This window comes from Malaya genurostris, chromosome 3 (assembly GCF_030247185.1).
Source record: "Malaya genurostris strain Urasoe2022 chromosome 3, Malgen_1.1, whole genome shotgun sequence".
Taxonomy (NCBI): Eukaryota; Metazoa; Arthropoda; class Insecta; order Diptera; family Culicidae; genus Malaya; species Malaya genurostris.
In genome coordinates this window covers 168,452,766-168,469,167 of record NC_080572.1, presented here as the reverse complement: position 1 = coordinate 168,469,167, position 16,402 = coordinate 168,452,766, and the positions used below count along the sequence as shown (strand labels likewise).

The following is a 16,402-nucleotide window of genomic DNA, read 5'->3' as shown; positions in this document are numbered from 1 at the left end:
CGCGTGCTTCCAACAGCTTCAATTTGCATCAATTGACCAATCAGAGTGATGCTTTCCCTTTGATATATCGCTTGCTTCTTCAAAACCGTCGTCTATGGCAGGGAAATCCGGTATGCCGAAGACAAAATAGGACAATCTAATCTAAATTTCAATCATTTATGATTGAAAATACGTGGCTTGATACATTCAAATCGAATCTTAGAAATATTTCCAATCAAATAATGAAATAATAATAATAATTCATACAAAATATACTGAGCTGTAAGTGTTTGAAACCTGACCACATTTCTACGAGTATTTTTCCTTGAGTTTCTGATTTGCACCCCTATCTAGAAAATAAAGATGTGTTCCACATAAAAAAACCCAGATCTTCTCCCATTCTCACTACTACCACTACACCCTAGTACCCTGTGATACTCGTATAGATGCATTGCTACCCATGGTCTCTAGGAACAAGTTCTATCGAACTGACATTACTTCCCTTCCTCAGTAGCACAGCCTTTGGTCGTGGCTGGTGTCGTTATTGGCCATTTAATGGAAATTTTTGAGTGAGTGGAGAAACACAGAGAGTGAGTAATTGCGCCATTACTCGCTCGCACCCTATCATACTGCTATTACCGCGGAAGTCGGTAGCATTCCGTCGACGCCGGTCATCATAAGATACACGTGGAGGCATGAGATAGGGACTTTGTGGCTACTCAATATTTAACCCAAAGTTTCGCTTATCGTATGTTTGCATTTAGCCGTTCGTATAAGACTATAATTTCACGATTATGTCGTCTTTAGACTTCTGATTGAGAACGATAGGAAAGGGGACGGGGCCTTCATCCAAATATACCGATTCGTGATTGCTACCTCCCCAGAAACAAAGGTGTGTTTGAGGTTTTGCAACATTTTATTTCGTATATAATGAGTTAATCCTAGGGTACCTGTTTCATTTTAAACCGTTTATTCTACTAAACAAAAGTTTAAATCTGAACAATCTAACGAAAAAAAAATTGAAATCGATTTTGTAAAACGAGAACTACAAATTGCTATATACAATTTTCAACATATGTCGAAGTAGTATCTGCAACCAGAAAATATATGACGAATTTCGGAAATTCGCTATAATAGTACACATCGACTCTTTTATGGAATGGTACGACAAGAAAGAAAGAAAAACATGTCATTACCGAAATAGAAGTTTTCTAATAATCAATTAGATGTCACGATAACCAACACACGAAGTGCTAGGATATGCAATACAATAAGATATCCGAAGTATTTTTCATACTAGAACCAGTACACATCATATTTTGTGTGTTTTAGGAATTGGAAGAAATGCTCACTTACAAATACTTTGTATTTGTATTTTACCTGTAGATATAATGTTTCTTTAGTCTCGATGTAGGATTTTTTATCAAAATGTGCTTTTTTCTAGAAAATAAAACTTATCCATATGACTTATTTTATGTTAGTGTGAATATGAAAAAAATGTTGCTGATTAAATTTAGTCAGCAACTGACATATTGAACTTTCATGTTGCACTCAGATCTCTCTGTTAAAATTCCACACATCGCTTCAATTTCTCTTTGGCAACAACTTCTTCCTCAATACCAACTGATGTGAAAATCATGTTGGATTATTCTGTTTGTTCGAACGTAATCTTGCAAGTCCGGTGCGTTCTTCTTCTTCGTCGCTGGTGTAGGAAGAAATTCCACCAACGGCCCCCCTTAATGAAGTTGCTTGCATTAATTCCTGATCTGGTGCATTTTTATTCTCATACAATAAAATATTCAGTGTTTCCTCAAAAATTCGTGCCTCAGGAAACTCAACTTTAGTGTGCTTTTTGTCGGTGGCGTACACAATCGAAGTACAACATACCTCTGCGACTTTTTTACCATTGCCATAAAATGACCAGCAACAGATTTCACTAGATCCGATCACATCCTTTATAAAGAAAACGCGACCGCTGAATCGTAATGAAAGCTTATCAAACAACTCAATATTTTTCAAGAGGTTGTCATCCGAAGTATTTGTGTAGCTGTACTTGTTATTGTGTCGATTGATTAATAACTTTACGACGGGTTTAGTTGCAGTGGTGATTAAATATTGCTCCTCTTTTTGGGACGTAATCAATGGAACCCGACAAATCGGCTCCGACTCACGTGACTCACGTTCTTTCTTTGCAAGAATTTTCTCACATGCTTCGACTAGTTCTTCAATACAGTAATATTTGGATTCGGCCAGCAGCTCAGCGATACCTTTGGTGGTTTCCGGAAGTGCTACACTACCATCTCGAAGAAAATTTAATATTGTTCCAAAGTGGCCACCACATCGGTCTATAAGTATCCAACCTGTCGTATAAAAATTATTGTCAATTATGATATCGATATTAACTCCATATTAACGATATGATATGATATTAACGCTAATGATAGTTAATAGTTTGTATAGTTTGAACATAAAGATGTCATCTAATCGTTTGAATTACAATACAAGCAAAAGTGTGTAGGTAACTCAATACTATAGTTCGATTATTTTAAATAGAATGCGTTGGAGTAAGGAGGAACTAATTTCTCTTATTTTGAGTGGAATTATCTAATTACCTAACAGAAAACAATAAGAATCAGATAAGCTTCCAATTACAAGACTAAAGAAACTAAAACAAGAGGAAAAACGGTTCTCGATTGATGCTACCAATCGTTATAGGAGCACAACAAGAAAACAATTTTCTGATTCAAGGTGAAGCGAGAATGGAGTAGAAAAAAGATGAAGTTCACAAAATAAACCGTACCTTCGGAATCGGTTAGCACTTCCATTCGGCCACTAAACATGGCACGAAGCATAGTGTCCTGTTTACACAGCGTTCCAATTGTAGTATAATGGAGCGATCCTCCCACATTCAATTTCACATACTGCGAAGGATTGCCCTTGATGAGGGTTTTTTGATCACCCGACATCCTGGCTGATTCACTTTGGGTCTCAATTTTGATAGCAGTTAGAGAAACTTGACACCCCAAATTAATCTCGAAAATTAACAAATGATGTGATTAGGCTTCATAAAATGAGACAGAATTACTAAATTTTCACTACTTTTGTCACTTTGTCTACCTTTGCGACATCACCACCCCGACGAAAAGCGAATTATTAGATACAAGAGAATAGAATTGACGTTCATATGTCAAAACAAAACTTAGAGTCGTTTGTATTGATTGTACGAACGAACCCCAAATAAAATTGCATATACATAGGGCGTATTGTATAATAATGCCAAATAAACGCTGTATGAATTCGATATTGTAGACTTATTCGTTGCTTAGTTGCAGGTTGATCAAACAAATAGTTGAATAACAGACGTGATGAGTGAAGAATTTGGTGAATCTGGTCTTTATATCGATGATCTTTATACTCTCCGTGTTATTGATCCCGAAGTGTCACATGAAACAAATGTGCTGAAAGAAGAATCTGAAAAATTCACGGATAGTAAGTAGTATATTAAAAAAACTATCAAAGTTTTTGTGTTCGTTTGTACACATTTTCAATTATTGTATATTGGATCGTTAATTACGTTCAGTCTAGGAAACTACTTCTAGGCGGCGTCACTACACTTAAATGACGCCAGTTTATTAACAGTTATTGCGGTACCAACATGTGATTAGGGCATACCGTGCGATAGGCCCTTGCGAAAGTTATAAAATGTAATGCTCATTGCTCGGATCTATAGCTATCATATACACATTAATCGATATATTATCGTAGTAGGAAGCCCAATCTAGGCAATTATGTACAATATGCTTGAAACTCGAGTAATTAGTTTTTTTGTAACTTTCAAAAGGGTCTATCGTACGACATGCTTTAATCACCTGTCGGTAGGCGTATCAAGTCTTCGTTTCGAGAGTTTCCAGTTCAGTTACGCTATCCCACGCAGCCTCCTGTTACGCCGCCATTTCTATAAGACAAATCGGAATTTAAAAATCAGCTGCTTCTATTGTAAATAAACAATCAGTGATCGACCAAATGTCGGATTTTCTTGTTAGTTTTATCTAAAGTTTGAGTTTTATGGTCGGTTTCTTTCATTTTATTACACTAGTTTGTAGTTTTATCACAAATACAACATGAAATTTTCGTTTCATGTAGAAATGATTTTCATAATAGAAATAAATCAGACACGAACTGCGTATCGAAACAACGTTTTCCAAAAAAAAGCTGTGCCGTCGCAATTTGTAGAAGAGCTAAAAATCGAAATTTCATGATGAAAAATACTAATTACGAATCAGAATTTGCTCAGAACATTTTTAGTGAACTGCTTTTACAAAATAAAAAAAAGGAACAAGGCTGTTCCATTCAGCGATATCTCAATTTTTATAATACAATACATCAAATGTACGCAATAATGCAATATAGTATTTAAAGTAAAAATATTAATTGAATCTTTTGTTCTGATAAAGTGAGTTTCTCATATCCGACCAAAATTTGGTAGATAAAGTTACGGAGTCAACGAATTCTCCCCCGGTTCCACCTCGAAGGTGGACGCGAAATGAAGAGGAATCACAGGCTGTGATTAGAGTGAAGTCTAAACTGTTCTACGCTTGTTAAAATTGGTAAACGACTTAGAGCACAAAACAAGCGTTTACGAGGCATGGTTAATAGCATTGAAGCTTCTGAAAAACCGTTTTTTGAAGCGTCTCGTTTCCGAGACCACAAAGTTTCAACTATAGGTTGTTCTTCATAAAACTTTAATTATTAATGCAATAATACTTAACAGTTTGTTCTTTTCAGAATACATTCTCTAACGATTTCTTTCGAGAGTTAAGCCTTTGTAAGGCACGCTAACCATTATCAGAAAAAACTTCGAAGGTTTGCAACCACATAGCATTTTTATTCGCTGAAGGGATACGCCTACGTTCGCAAAACGTTTCGGAACTCGCTACACCATCCACGAACAATAATTCAACACCAACATGGATGGCGTACATGCATTACCGCAGAAGCATTGGCTGCATTAAACAGAAAATCCGAAAAAAATGTTACTGCAAAGTAAACCACTTCTTTGCCTTTTTGGTAATATATGAGATGGCTATCCGACAGGAAGTTCAATAAAACAATCGTTGTGGACAATTCGGTAGAATCGTGCAATGCGATATCCGGATCGGAAGTGGTGATTCTGCCACAGCCACTAAAGAAGCTCTAGTTTTCATGGTAACCGGAGTGCAAGAAGCTGGGAAAGTACAGGTTGGGTATTTTTAATAGACGGTTTGACTGCAGATCAGAAAAATATGCAATAGAACTTGTATTACATCAACTTCACGAAGCCGGAGTCACTATAATAGCATTTACCTTCGACGGTACGAAGACCAACATAGCGATGGCCAATTGAGCTGCAACCTGCGAACCGATTGGTTAAATCCATTGAATACTAGCTTTAATCACTCCATTACAGATCGCGACATTTCAGTCTGTTGATCCTGTTCACATGCTTAAATTAGTGCGAAATACGTTACACAGCAAGAGGAAGTTAATAGCCATGAATGGAACAGTAGATTGGTCTTTTATCGCTAAGGTTCAACGAATACCAAAATCGAGTCGAAATTAAATTGGCGACTCAGTGATAAGCATATTTACTTTTAAAATTCCAAAATGAAAGTTATACTTGCGATACAAGTAATCAGTAGAAGTGTCGCTTCAGCTCTGGAATATCTAAAAGAAATTGAAGAGGATTGCTCTGAAACAGTCGAGTTTTTGCATCTATTCAACGATTTTTTTTAAAGCATGTATCCAACTGTGTCAATTCTTCAAACGGCGTAACGCAATGAACGTAGTTAGAGGTGTTGGGAATACAGCAGGAAGGTGAACAATTTTCACCTAAGAAATACAATGCTTTTCCTTTCTGGCCACAATAATAAGGTGCCTTTAGAATTCCCTCCTGTTAATTATTTCACATATATTTTTTCTATCCTTGTTTTTTTTAATATTTTAAACCTGACCCTGTCAGCTTGGAGTGATCTTCATCGATCAGTCTTCAGTTCAGCAACGCCCTCGCACGGCATCGCATTCAACATATGTCAATTTAATGGGTGCGCAGTGCTGCTATTTTGGTGCGCACAAATTTGAAATTTCTCTTCCCTACCCCTCTAAATCGGTGATTGCAAAATTACCTCGTCGTGTTCACACCTATTTCCTGTTTCCTATTTCAATACAAATTTAATGTATAATGTATTTACTTCAAACTATATAAATGACCTTACTGTAATAAATGAAGAATTTATAAATGTATAACCGAACTTCACATTTTTATAAATGTGTTGATCGAGGAAATGAAATGAAGGTGATGACGGATGAGCTTCATATCCATTTAACGTTTCTGTTTATTTCGATCCCCTCTTTAGACTGTGGGTTTGGCTCCGTAAGTATACACTGAAAGAATTTTGGGGTTCGCTGATCTGTGTGGCGCGCTCAACAGCCATTATTAATATTAGGAATTGGAGCTCCATTGGACTAGTTTTCCTGGAAAATTTCCGAAGTATTTTAAACTAACACTACATACTCGTACAATACTTCTGCTGGATATTTTGGTAATATGATGTCTTTGCATAAACTTAGCTTTCAATTAAGTAACAACTAGTAAATTTTACGTCTGCTTAGCGGTTTATGTTGAGCCGTTAGGTCGTGCGAGCACATAAACTGCTAAGCATTGATGAGTCAAAAACGAAACGTAAAATCAAATCAAAACTAGTAAACGTTCCTCAAGAATCCCAACCAATATTTCCCATTTTGCATTCGCAGATTGGCACTTGACCTGGTTCAGTAAAGAAAACAATCTGACAGACTGACACCACATGTTCATTCTTATTTGAATATGTGTTATCGGAAATTTAAACAAACCTCTGCACTGTGGTTCCAATCATATCAAAACACGTTCGTGTTTCAGATGTTGATTTCGGAGCTTCAATGCCTTTAGAAGAAGTTTTGTTTGGAACAGGCTGTTGTTTTTATATAATCGAAGCTGTCAAAGGAAGTAAAATATTTTGAACACATTGCGTGATAGACATTCTTGTTGCAATGTTGTAGACCATGTTTTTATAAGGAAACATGCCGAAACCACAAATTCTTCAAAGCGCTTTGGTGTAGAGATACAGAGCATTGCTAATTGGAGGCCCTCAAAATAAAGTTTTTTCATTATAAATGTTTTCAATGATTTTTTAGAATTTTCGAATAATCTACAAATATACTTTAATTATCAGAATACATATGGTTGCCCAATGATATTTGGACAAATTAGCAAAAGAATACTCCTCATTCAGCGAATTAATGTTTTCTTCATTGGAAGAATATAATCGGGTTGTGAACGCTATACCTACGCCAACCGTATCAGTATCTCATCCACGGGCAACAGGCCAGCTTGGAAATAGATCACGAAAGGCGGCATCCATCTTTTTTCAGAGCCACCATTATTTTATTATAAAGAACTATAAAAATTACTTCGTAATTGTGTTTTAGAGTGTTTGATGTAACTTATCTGTACTTCAGTGTAGGTGCATCGTTTCAATCTTGCACAACACAATCAATCAACTAACTGATATGCGGAAGTGTAAATAAAGCGTGTCAATTTTATTCGTATTCACGAAATCCAGTGATGTCTCTGACATTACCCACCCACCTTTTTAAACTCTATTTAGGTGAGATGGACCGGTCTCATCCGTCTGTCAACAGTCAAAATGTGTTCATCCGATTGAGGTTACCATTGGCGGTAAAAAAAACTAATACCTGATGATGTTGAATGAACATGTAGACAATCCACTGAATTCTGCCAAACAATGTTTATCCAGGCCATTTTGCTCTCATAAGATACTAAGTAAAAGACAAACTTAGACATAACAAATTTAAAATTAACACATGTTTTTAAAAAATTTGCTCGAGCCTTTATATCTGTTATCTTTGCTTAGATGAAACGCAACCGTGTCCGTGAGTTCCGCGCACGATTCGCCCAATTTCACTGCTAAAACTACTTTAATTGTATATTGCTCATACATACCGATTCACTTTATTTTTAGAGCTTGATGAATTCCGGCAAATTACAGAAGATTTAGTGAGCATTGTTGAAAGTTTTTCTGCCGAAGTCGACCAGGAAAAGATGCGTGCTATAGGAGTACAAAATCTTTTGAAAACTTTTTCCAAGAAAAGGGAGTCGGAACAACAACAGATACAGGTTCTTAACATGGCGACTGTTCTCATGGTTACTGCACCTAAATAATGGATAAGCATTTTCTGTCTAAAATGACCTCGATGGTGCAAGTGATAGTGAGAATATGGCGTCTAACATTGTCTTAAACAAAAGTGTCATATCGAACAACAAAAATAAATTGATCACTAGGTGAGTTGCTTACAGAAAATTATATTAACGAAATTTCTTTTTCAGAGTGAAATTGTTGAAAAAATGATTGAACTAGATAAGCTGAAAATAGAGTATCAGTACTTACAACGAATCGAATCTGAACAACAGGAAATAATTGATAACTTTTATCAAAATCAATGATTATCAAATAAATAAATTTTGTAAATGGTCTCATCTTTCATTTATTATTTTTTGGACGTGAAAATTTCAAAAGATAATAAATACAAATAACAATTTCTCTTTGTACACTTCCTCTCTTGCACTAACAAAATAAATCATGATTTGACTGTATTTTGATACTCTGTCTCTACGTGCTTGTAAATAACATATGGGGATCCTTTATCAAGTTATATGTTTCGCTCATAACCTTTAAGTGACAAAACACATACTTGAAGTATAAGTGGGCCCTTATTGCCGTTCTCACCTACACTTTCACATTCACATCACTTACATGCAACTTCACTTGATTTTCCCTATTACCAGTATCACGCACAGTGAAGTAATCACTATAGCGAAAAACAAAACATTTTTCCAACAAAATTTTGGTGATGTGATGTTCGTAATAACAACAAGCTCATTTGAGTAATTACTTTTTTCTCAAAAGCGATTTCCGTAATAAGGACCTACATTCACTTCACTTGATTTCCACCGCGAAGTGATACCCATGATAAGGGCCACAATCACTTCGCTTGGTTTTCATCGTGTAGTGATACCGGTAATAAGGGCCATGATCTTCCTGAACCAAAATGGCTGACATTCTGCCAGCTGACTCAGATTTTATTTGTTTGTTGGATTTGTTTCACCCCTATTTTGTATTTCGATCGAATCGGATTTTGTCGAACGAATGCAAAAATTAGCATTCTCCAATTCGATCGAGTGATGCTTTTGTATGGAAAACTCGAACTCGATCGAGCTACAGAATGTCAATTTCGCATTCGATCGAAACAATCCGATTCGAAAATTCACATCCAAATGTTTTATTAAAATCAAATAAAACACCCTTATTCTGAATAACGACGTATTGATTTTTCGATCGTATTATATTTGGGAGCGGGTCATTGCGCCGAAAGCCATTTCGCCGGAAGTCGTTTCGCCGAATGCCTTTTCGCCGAAAGTCGTTTCGCCGAATAGGTCATTTCGCCGAAAGGGTCATTTCGAATACATCAAATTATTTTTTTGTGTTATTATTCCTCCTGTATAACTGATGTGGCGCAGCCACATAACCGAAACCAAGATGGCTCGGCGGTATAAAGCCACCGAGGCGACGCCGGCTGAGTTGGCCGCCGACCCGCCGTCGGAAGCGGCGGCCTCTTGCATACAAACCTGTAACCGCCTCGTTTGTCCGGTCTACTCAAAGCTAGGTTGCTTTGCTTTAGTTAGGTCCGAACGAGCGGTAGCGAGGTCGGACAGCACACGAATCAAATCGATGTGGCGAAGCCACATTAGATGTTTTGTTATTTAGTAAACGGAAAATTCCACATACATTTGCTTGGTAGATACCTATGGAATTGCTTTGATGATTAGTAGTCAACAAGTTTATTGGAAAACTCCGTTCTGAGATTCATGAATCAATCTTTATTCAAGAAGTACAATTGTAGGTAAACAAAACGGGTGTTAACGTTATCATCATTAATTTGTTTTTATTTTAAATCGATTCCCATTACAATTTTAAGACATTTGCAGGAATCGGCGAAATGACCCTTTCGGCGAAATGGCATTCGGCGAAATGACATTCGGCGAAGTTGCCCATTCGGCGAAGTTGCCCATTCGGCGAAATGACATTCGGCGAAATGACCCTTTCGGCGAAACGGCTTTCGGCTCACCAAATTTGATTTTGAACTGCTATTGGGGTACGGAAAAAGGTCACAGATTTTCACAGACAGGTTTTGGATTTGACCACAGATTTTTCAAAAAATGACCTGGCATCTCTGATTACATGTATTCTTATGGAGCCATTTACACGTAACGTCTTGACGAACGGAGCGTGTGGACATTCCGGTAAAGAAAGTATTATGTACGATTCAGACGGTCCGCCTTCCTCTGTCACCGTTACCGGAACGTCAGCTTCCGTCAAAATTAGTTTAATACTTTCTTTACCGGAACGTTCACACCCTCCGTCCATCAAGACGTTCCGTGACGGTGACGTTACGTGTGAATGGTTCCATAAGAATGCATGTAATGAATGTTGACGGTAACGGTGACGGTGACAGAGGTTGATTGTGACGGAAGGAAGCGGATCGTCTGAATCGTACATTAAACTAATTTTCACGGGAGCTGACGTTCCGGTGACAGTGACGGAAGAAGGCGGGCCGTCTGAATCGTACATTACTCGTGTTCAGAGTTGCCAGGTTTATTTTTCAAAAATCTGTCGCTGACTCGAAAATTTATCTGGATTTGTCTGGGTCTGCTATATCGACTATATCCAAGGAAATTTTTTCCAGGCATTTCATTTTCAGTGAGCAAAAAAATGTTCTCACAACCCATCGTATCGAGTTCAAAACCGTAAAGATCTGGCAAGATCTTACAAAATATAAGAAAAATTGGAAAATCTGGTTAGTTTGAGTGTCTGGCGAAGCGAAAAAATCTGGCATTTGCCAGATAAATCTGGCAACGCTGCTCGTGTTTCAAATATCTTGGTTGATTTTTCATTAGGGCGTATAAGCAGGTGACAGTTGTTATATCGCTCAAAAATATAGCTCTGGATTCATTTTGATCAGATGTTTGTTCTGAAGAAAATGTTTAGTTGAAAGAGCCTAATAAAATTTTTCTAAAACACTCAATTTTGGGTAATTATTTTTGAAGCTTTATTAACTAAAGTATTCAACATATTCTATTCGAGATAAATAATAACATATAGAAGTATCCAAAGATTCGGTGCTATTCTCAACCAACATAATCAATATTCTCGTCCATATCACACTTCGTGATTTCAGGCTTTCTCTTTGTATCATTCAGTGATTGTTAAATGTACTCGTATACTTTCCGCATTGGCAGGACTTAAAAACAAATTGAACTTAAATCCTATTGAAATTAATAATTTTGAAAAGATGATTCCCAAAACAAAATATCCAGTATCAAGCTACATTGTTACCGACGATACTGACAACACTTTTTCTACCACCCTGCAGTAATATTGATTTCAACAACTTGTACTTGCTTATGTCAATTTCAACCAATCACGAGCTGGTCCGAAATTGGTCCTAAAAGTGGATTAACAATTGTCAGGTCCTGTCCTAGGTGTATACCAGTTTTGAATTTGACAATAGAACTGTACGAATAAATAAAACTAAAACGGCTTGCTGGGGATACGTTTGTTTCAGTTTCAATTATATTATAGATCTCCCACACAAAACTTCCGGCTGCTGAATTTGCTCTTAGGGCATGTTCAGAAGTGTTCGGTTTCTATATACATAATTTATGTCAGTTTTTTTTAATCTTTTAACTAAATATCAAGATCGTCACATGGTGAGCTTGGTACTCACTGGTTCCTGTTTCATGCTTACACGTGTGTCTGTGGTGACAATTGGTCGATGGAATGCGTTGATGGCAGAATGAGAGAATGAGAAATTCAAGTAATATAATATCATAGCATATCGCAACATATCATTTTATTCATTCTATTATTTATTATATCTTTCATTGTACTATATTATATTGTTTTTTATTATTATTTTCATTATTATTAATTTGTCATCAATAATAATAACATATATTATTTTTATAGATGTGGATATTATGTGGACAATTTATATGTAGTCTACATTTGCTTGACGAAATAAATAAATAAATAAATTATCATTGTTATTAGAAGAGAAATATTTTACTTCCTGCAGTATTGCGAAGATATAAGAGCATAACTGACACTCTACATTAACTGTTATTTTATATATTGTTTTATAATATATTATATTATATTATGTTATATTATATTATTTTGTATTCTATTATATCATTTTATGTTATATTAATTTCATTACACTATGTTTCATTGTATTTATCAATATAAAACATTTATCACGGGGACGTAAAGGGGAGGGAGCATCAGGGCATCGGACGAATCGATGACTGGACGAGGGATTGTGAATAGCCAGCCCAAGTCACTTGAAGGAAACTTGTTTCTTTCTGAAAGTTTGAAATAATTCTGACGCGCCCTTCTCAAACAAACCATCAGGCGGGTTCAAGCATGTATAGCGATATGCTTCATCCGTGCACTGGATATTATGGTTGGAAGAGCATCTTTTATTCCCGCGGAATACGAGTAAGTGAGCTTGAGCTTGAGCGACCACCCCTGGTTGCTACTCCGTTACTGATCGGAATTAGCTGAAATTTTACAGGGAGTTTCTAGATGATCCGACCTGGGACTGGTAAATCTTCCTTCAATGTACATCTTCTGGTAATCCCAGAAATCATTGATCAGTACCGGCACCGGCCAGGCCCGAACGTAGATCGTCTAAGGAATGGGAAGGGATGTTAGTCCAACACTTGTTGTTACTAGAGGCCGTATATACTACTGCGCACTTCACAAGTGTCACGGGAGATGGATATTTGCTAGTAAAAATTTCAGTACTGGTATTATTCGCGCGCGACTCAGTATGTTCCGGCTTCAAGATGCTCGGATGCACCACTAAACTCACTGACTTCCCGAGTGAACGTTTCAACAATATCCTATATTGAAGTCCCGGGAAGTCTTGATTCACAGCTCTTATTCGAGGAAACTGAAGAAAAAATTGCAATACTATCGCGTAAAGAATAAAAACTTCCCTATTTTTTATAAATGGAACTACGTGATACAAAATGAACGAGCGAATAGGATTTAGACAAAAAAGTTGATTCATTGCTGTTCCGGATAACTCAGTGGAGAAATAAAACATTCAGCGGACTGTAACATGGGAATTAATTTTCTTTCGTGCGTAGTAAGAACACATGATCACTTTTTCAACATTTTGTATCTTCTTCTTTTTTCTCGTACAGGAAACGAATGTATTTGACATATGCAATGCTGCCAACCTAGCTTATTTCAATTTTACACTGTCAACAAATAATAGTCCAAATTTATGTTAATATATGTTTATTTTTGTTCCTAACATACTCCCCCCTTGGGCCCTGCACAACACATGTCATTGTCTACGATGGGAAGTACTGCAATCTGTGTGGTTGGTCTGCAGTACCCTCCGGAACTGGTGCGAATCATAACTACACGGGTCACTCCGTCCTTTCCTGGATACATGTTAACAATACGGCCTAGTCTCCAGCTCATAGGAGGAGTATTGTCCTCCTTTAAAATGACCATCATTCCAATACGAATTACAGATGGTGTAGTACTCCACTTGTAGCGCCTTTGCAGATCGGTTAAGTAATCATTGGACCATCTCCTCCAGAATGACTGCTTGCGTTTTTTAACTAACTGATACCTGGACAATGCATTATCTTTTTTATCGTCGTACAGTGGTTCAGTAATAGCGGTTGTTTCACGTCCTATCAGGAAATGTCCAGGACTGAGTGCTTGATAGTCATATGGATCATCTGATTGCTGGCACAATGGACGTGAATTCAAAACAGATTCTATTTGAATTAATAGTGTATTCATTTCTTCGTATGTGAGATGTGATTCCCTTACAATGCGATAAAGATGATATTTTGCTGCCTTTACTCCAGCCTCCCATAGACCACCTTGATGAGGAGCCTTTGGAGGATTGAAACTCCAGTATATTCTTCGCAATTGACAAAAATTGTTCATCTTCTTTTCCAATACTTGGGATGATAACAGGTTACGTAAATCAGTTAATTGTCTATTTGCACCAATAAAATTTTTTCCATTATCTGAGAATAACTCAGCAACATTTCCTCGCCTTCCCACAAAACGTTGTAAAGCAGCCAAGAACGAATCCGTCGTCATTGAAGTAACCAATTCAATATGTATTGCCTTTGTACACATGCATACGAAGAGTGCAATATATCCCTTTATCGGTGCCTTCATTCGTCCTTGCTTCAAAAAAACTGGACCTGCGTAATCAACGCCAGTTCTAACAAATGGATCAGATGCCGTTACTCTGAATTTAGGAAGATCTCCCATATATTGAGTAGTTTCCCTTGGTTTTATTCTGAAGCACGTCACACAGCGTCGCAGTACCTTACGAATTGTTCGTTTACCTTTCAGTGGCCAAACATTTCGTCGCAATACTGCCAACAGACCGTTTTGTCCAAGGTGTAAATGCTCACGGTGAAGTGTTTCTATAAGAATTTCAGTCAAATGATGGTTTTCTGGGAGTATCATCGGATGTTTTTGATCATACGGAAGTTCTGAATGTCTTAGACGGCCCCCAACTCTTAGCACACCGTCCTCAAAAATGGGACTCACATTGAGCAAACTTCCCGTAATAGGTTTCTTATTCACTATGCACTTAATTTGATCGCGATATTCAACAGCTTGCACTGTTTTGATCATAGTTTTCATGGCTTCATTGAAGTCTAATCGATCCAATCTCCCTCTACGTCGATGTTCTGCTTTTGTTCTACAGTTTTTCGAGAATCGCACAATGTAACTAAAAATCCTTTCAAGTTTTCTGAAATTACTCGTACTCATAATCAGATTCAATAGTCGGTTTTCAGGAAGCGAAGCCATTTCTGTGTGATTCACATGAATTTCAACTGTACTCTCCGCACATAACAATACAATATTCTCTGTTTCCATCGAACGTAAGAATGCGGGTCCTGTCCACCAAATCTCACAATTTACCAATTGTCCAGGAGATATGAGATCAGCCGGGTTCATCTTCGAAGGTACATAATTCCATTCAGCACCATTTGTCATCTCACATATCCTTGTAACTCGATTTCGTACAAATATCGGAGTATCAGGCTTTAAATTGTGTATCCAGGATAAAACAATTTGCGAATCGGACCAAAGCACGACTCGAGATATATCCATCTGCAAAGCATGTCTCACCTTTGTGACTTGTTCTGTCAACAATTTCGCTGCACATAACTCCAATCGCGGGATTGTCAAATCTGCAGGGTTTGATTCATCCGTAGGCTTACGTTTGGATTCCTTTATCGGAGCTACCCGGGATTTTCCACACAGTAGAAAGAGTTCCGCAGTTCCATCATATTTCAGATTTCTCAAGTAAACACAACAACCATAAGCTTTCATCGATGCATCTGCAAATCCATGTAACTCAAATCGGCTGGCCTCTTCGACAACCACTAATCTTGGAAATTTTATCGTAGCAATATTCGGTAGTTCATCACGAAACCTTTTCCAAGCATCTGACAAATTCTCCGGTAAATCATCATCCCATTCTAATGTACTGTTCCACAAATCCTGCATTATCAACTTGGCAATAACAATAACAGGCCCAAGCACACCCAGGGGATCAAATAATCTTCCAATCTCTGACATTACTTGTCTTTTCGTGATTCGTAAGCTCTCGTCAAATGGCTTCACATGAAACGCAAAATTGTCGTCAACTGGGTCCCACAAGAGGCCAAGAGTCTTTATCGTTTCAATCCCTTCACGGTCCTCAAAATTCAACTGTTTTTCGCAAAGCTTGACAGGAATGTCGTTCAACAGAGCTGCGTCGTTTGCACACCATTTATGTAGTTTAAACCCACCTCTATCGAGTAGAGCTATCAAATCTTTTTGCAACCCTTTCGCGTCCTCTAACGTTGCTGCCCCTGTCAGAACATCATCCACGTAAAAACTTTTAAGCACCACATTACTAGCATTAGGGAAGTTTTTACTTTCGTCTTTTGCTAACTGGTTCAGCACACGTGTTGCTAAAAATGGAGCTGCAGCAGTTCCGTAGGTCACAGTCTTCAACTCCAGTACCTTCAAAGGTTGAGATCTATCATCGCGCCAAAGAATCCTCTGGAACCTTACATCATCCTCGTGTATTGTAACCATACGGTACATCTTTTGTACGTCTGCTGTGAAAACGTAACGATAAAAACGAAATCGCAGAACTATACTAAAAAGCGTTTCCTGTTCTGGTGCCCTATTCATCAATAAATCGTTTAAAGATCTTC

The 16,402-nt window shown here is 37.4% G+C and overlaps 2 protein-coding genes and 1 long non-coding RNA gene across 7 annotated transcripts; 2 read left to right on the top strand and 1 right to left on the bottom strand.

Moving 5' to 3' along the window:
* Positions 1 to 876: 876 nt before the first annotated feature.
* LOC131436208 (BTB/POZ domain-containing adapter for CUL3-mediated RhoA degradation protein 3) lies at positions 877 to 3,124 on the bottom strand. Its single transcript, XM_058604804.1, has 2 exons — positions 2,780 to 3,124; positions 877 to 2,339 (listed from the first exon to the last, which is right to left on the bottom strand). The coding sequence occupies exons 1-2, from the start codon at positions 2,943 to 2,945 to the stop codon at positions 1,615 to 1,617; spliced, it is 891 nt and encodes a 296-aa protein (XP_058460787.1). The 5' UTR covers positions 2,946 to 3,124; the 3' UTR covers positions 877 to 1,614.
* A 73-nt stretch (positions 3,125 to 3,197) lies between these two features.
* LOC131436209 (intraflagellar transport protein 20 homolog) lies at positions 3,198 to 8,543 on the top strand. Of its 2 annotated transcripts, XM_058604807.1 has the most exons (4): positions 3,198 to 3,244; positions 3,306 to 3,468; positions 8,037 to 8,191; positions 8,402 to 8,543. In XM_058604807.1, exons 2-4 carry the CDS (start codon positions 3,345 to 3,347, stop codon positions 8,516 to 8,518), a joined length of 396 nt encoding a protein of 131 aa, XP_058460790.1. In that variant the 5' UTR covers positions 3,198 to 3,244; positions 3,306 to 3,344; the 3' UTR covers positions 8,519 to 8,543. The 2 variants fall into 2 exon arrangements, with proteins under 2 accessions (XP_058460790.1, XP_058460789.1); XM_058604806.1 differs by having other exon boundaries at positions 3,202 to 3,468.
* LOC131436210 (uncharacterized) lies at positions 3,479 to 4,998 on the top strand. Of its 4 annotated transcripts, none has more exons than XR_009230593.1 (4): positions 3,479 to 3,683; positions 3,821 to 4,368; positions 4,438 to 4,703; positions 4,765 to 4,998. It is a non-coding gene; the product is annotated as an uncharacterized LOC131436210 (long non-coding RNA). The 4 variants fall into 4 exon arrangements; XR_009230594.1 differs by having other exon boundaries at positions 3,479 to 4,047; positions 4,123 to 4,368; XR_009230591.1 differs by having other exon boundaries at positions 3,479 to 4,368.
* Positions 8,544 to 16,402: the final 7,859 nt, after the last annotated feature.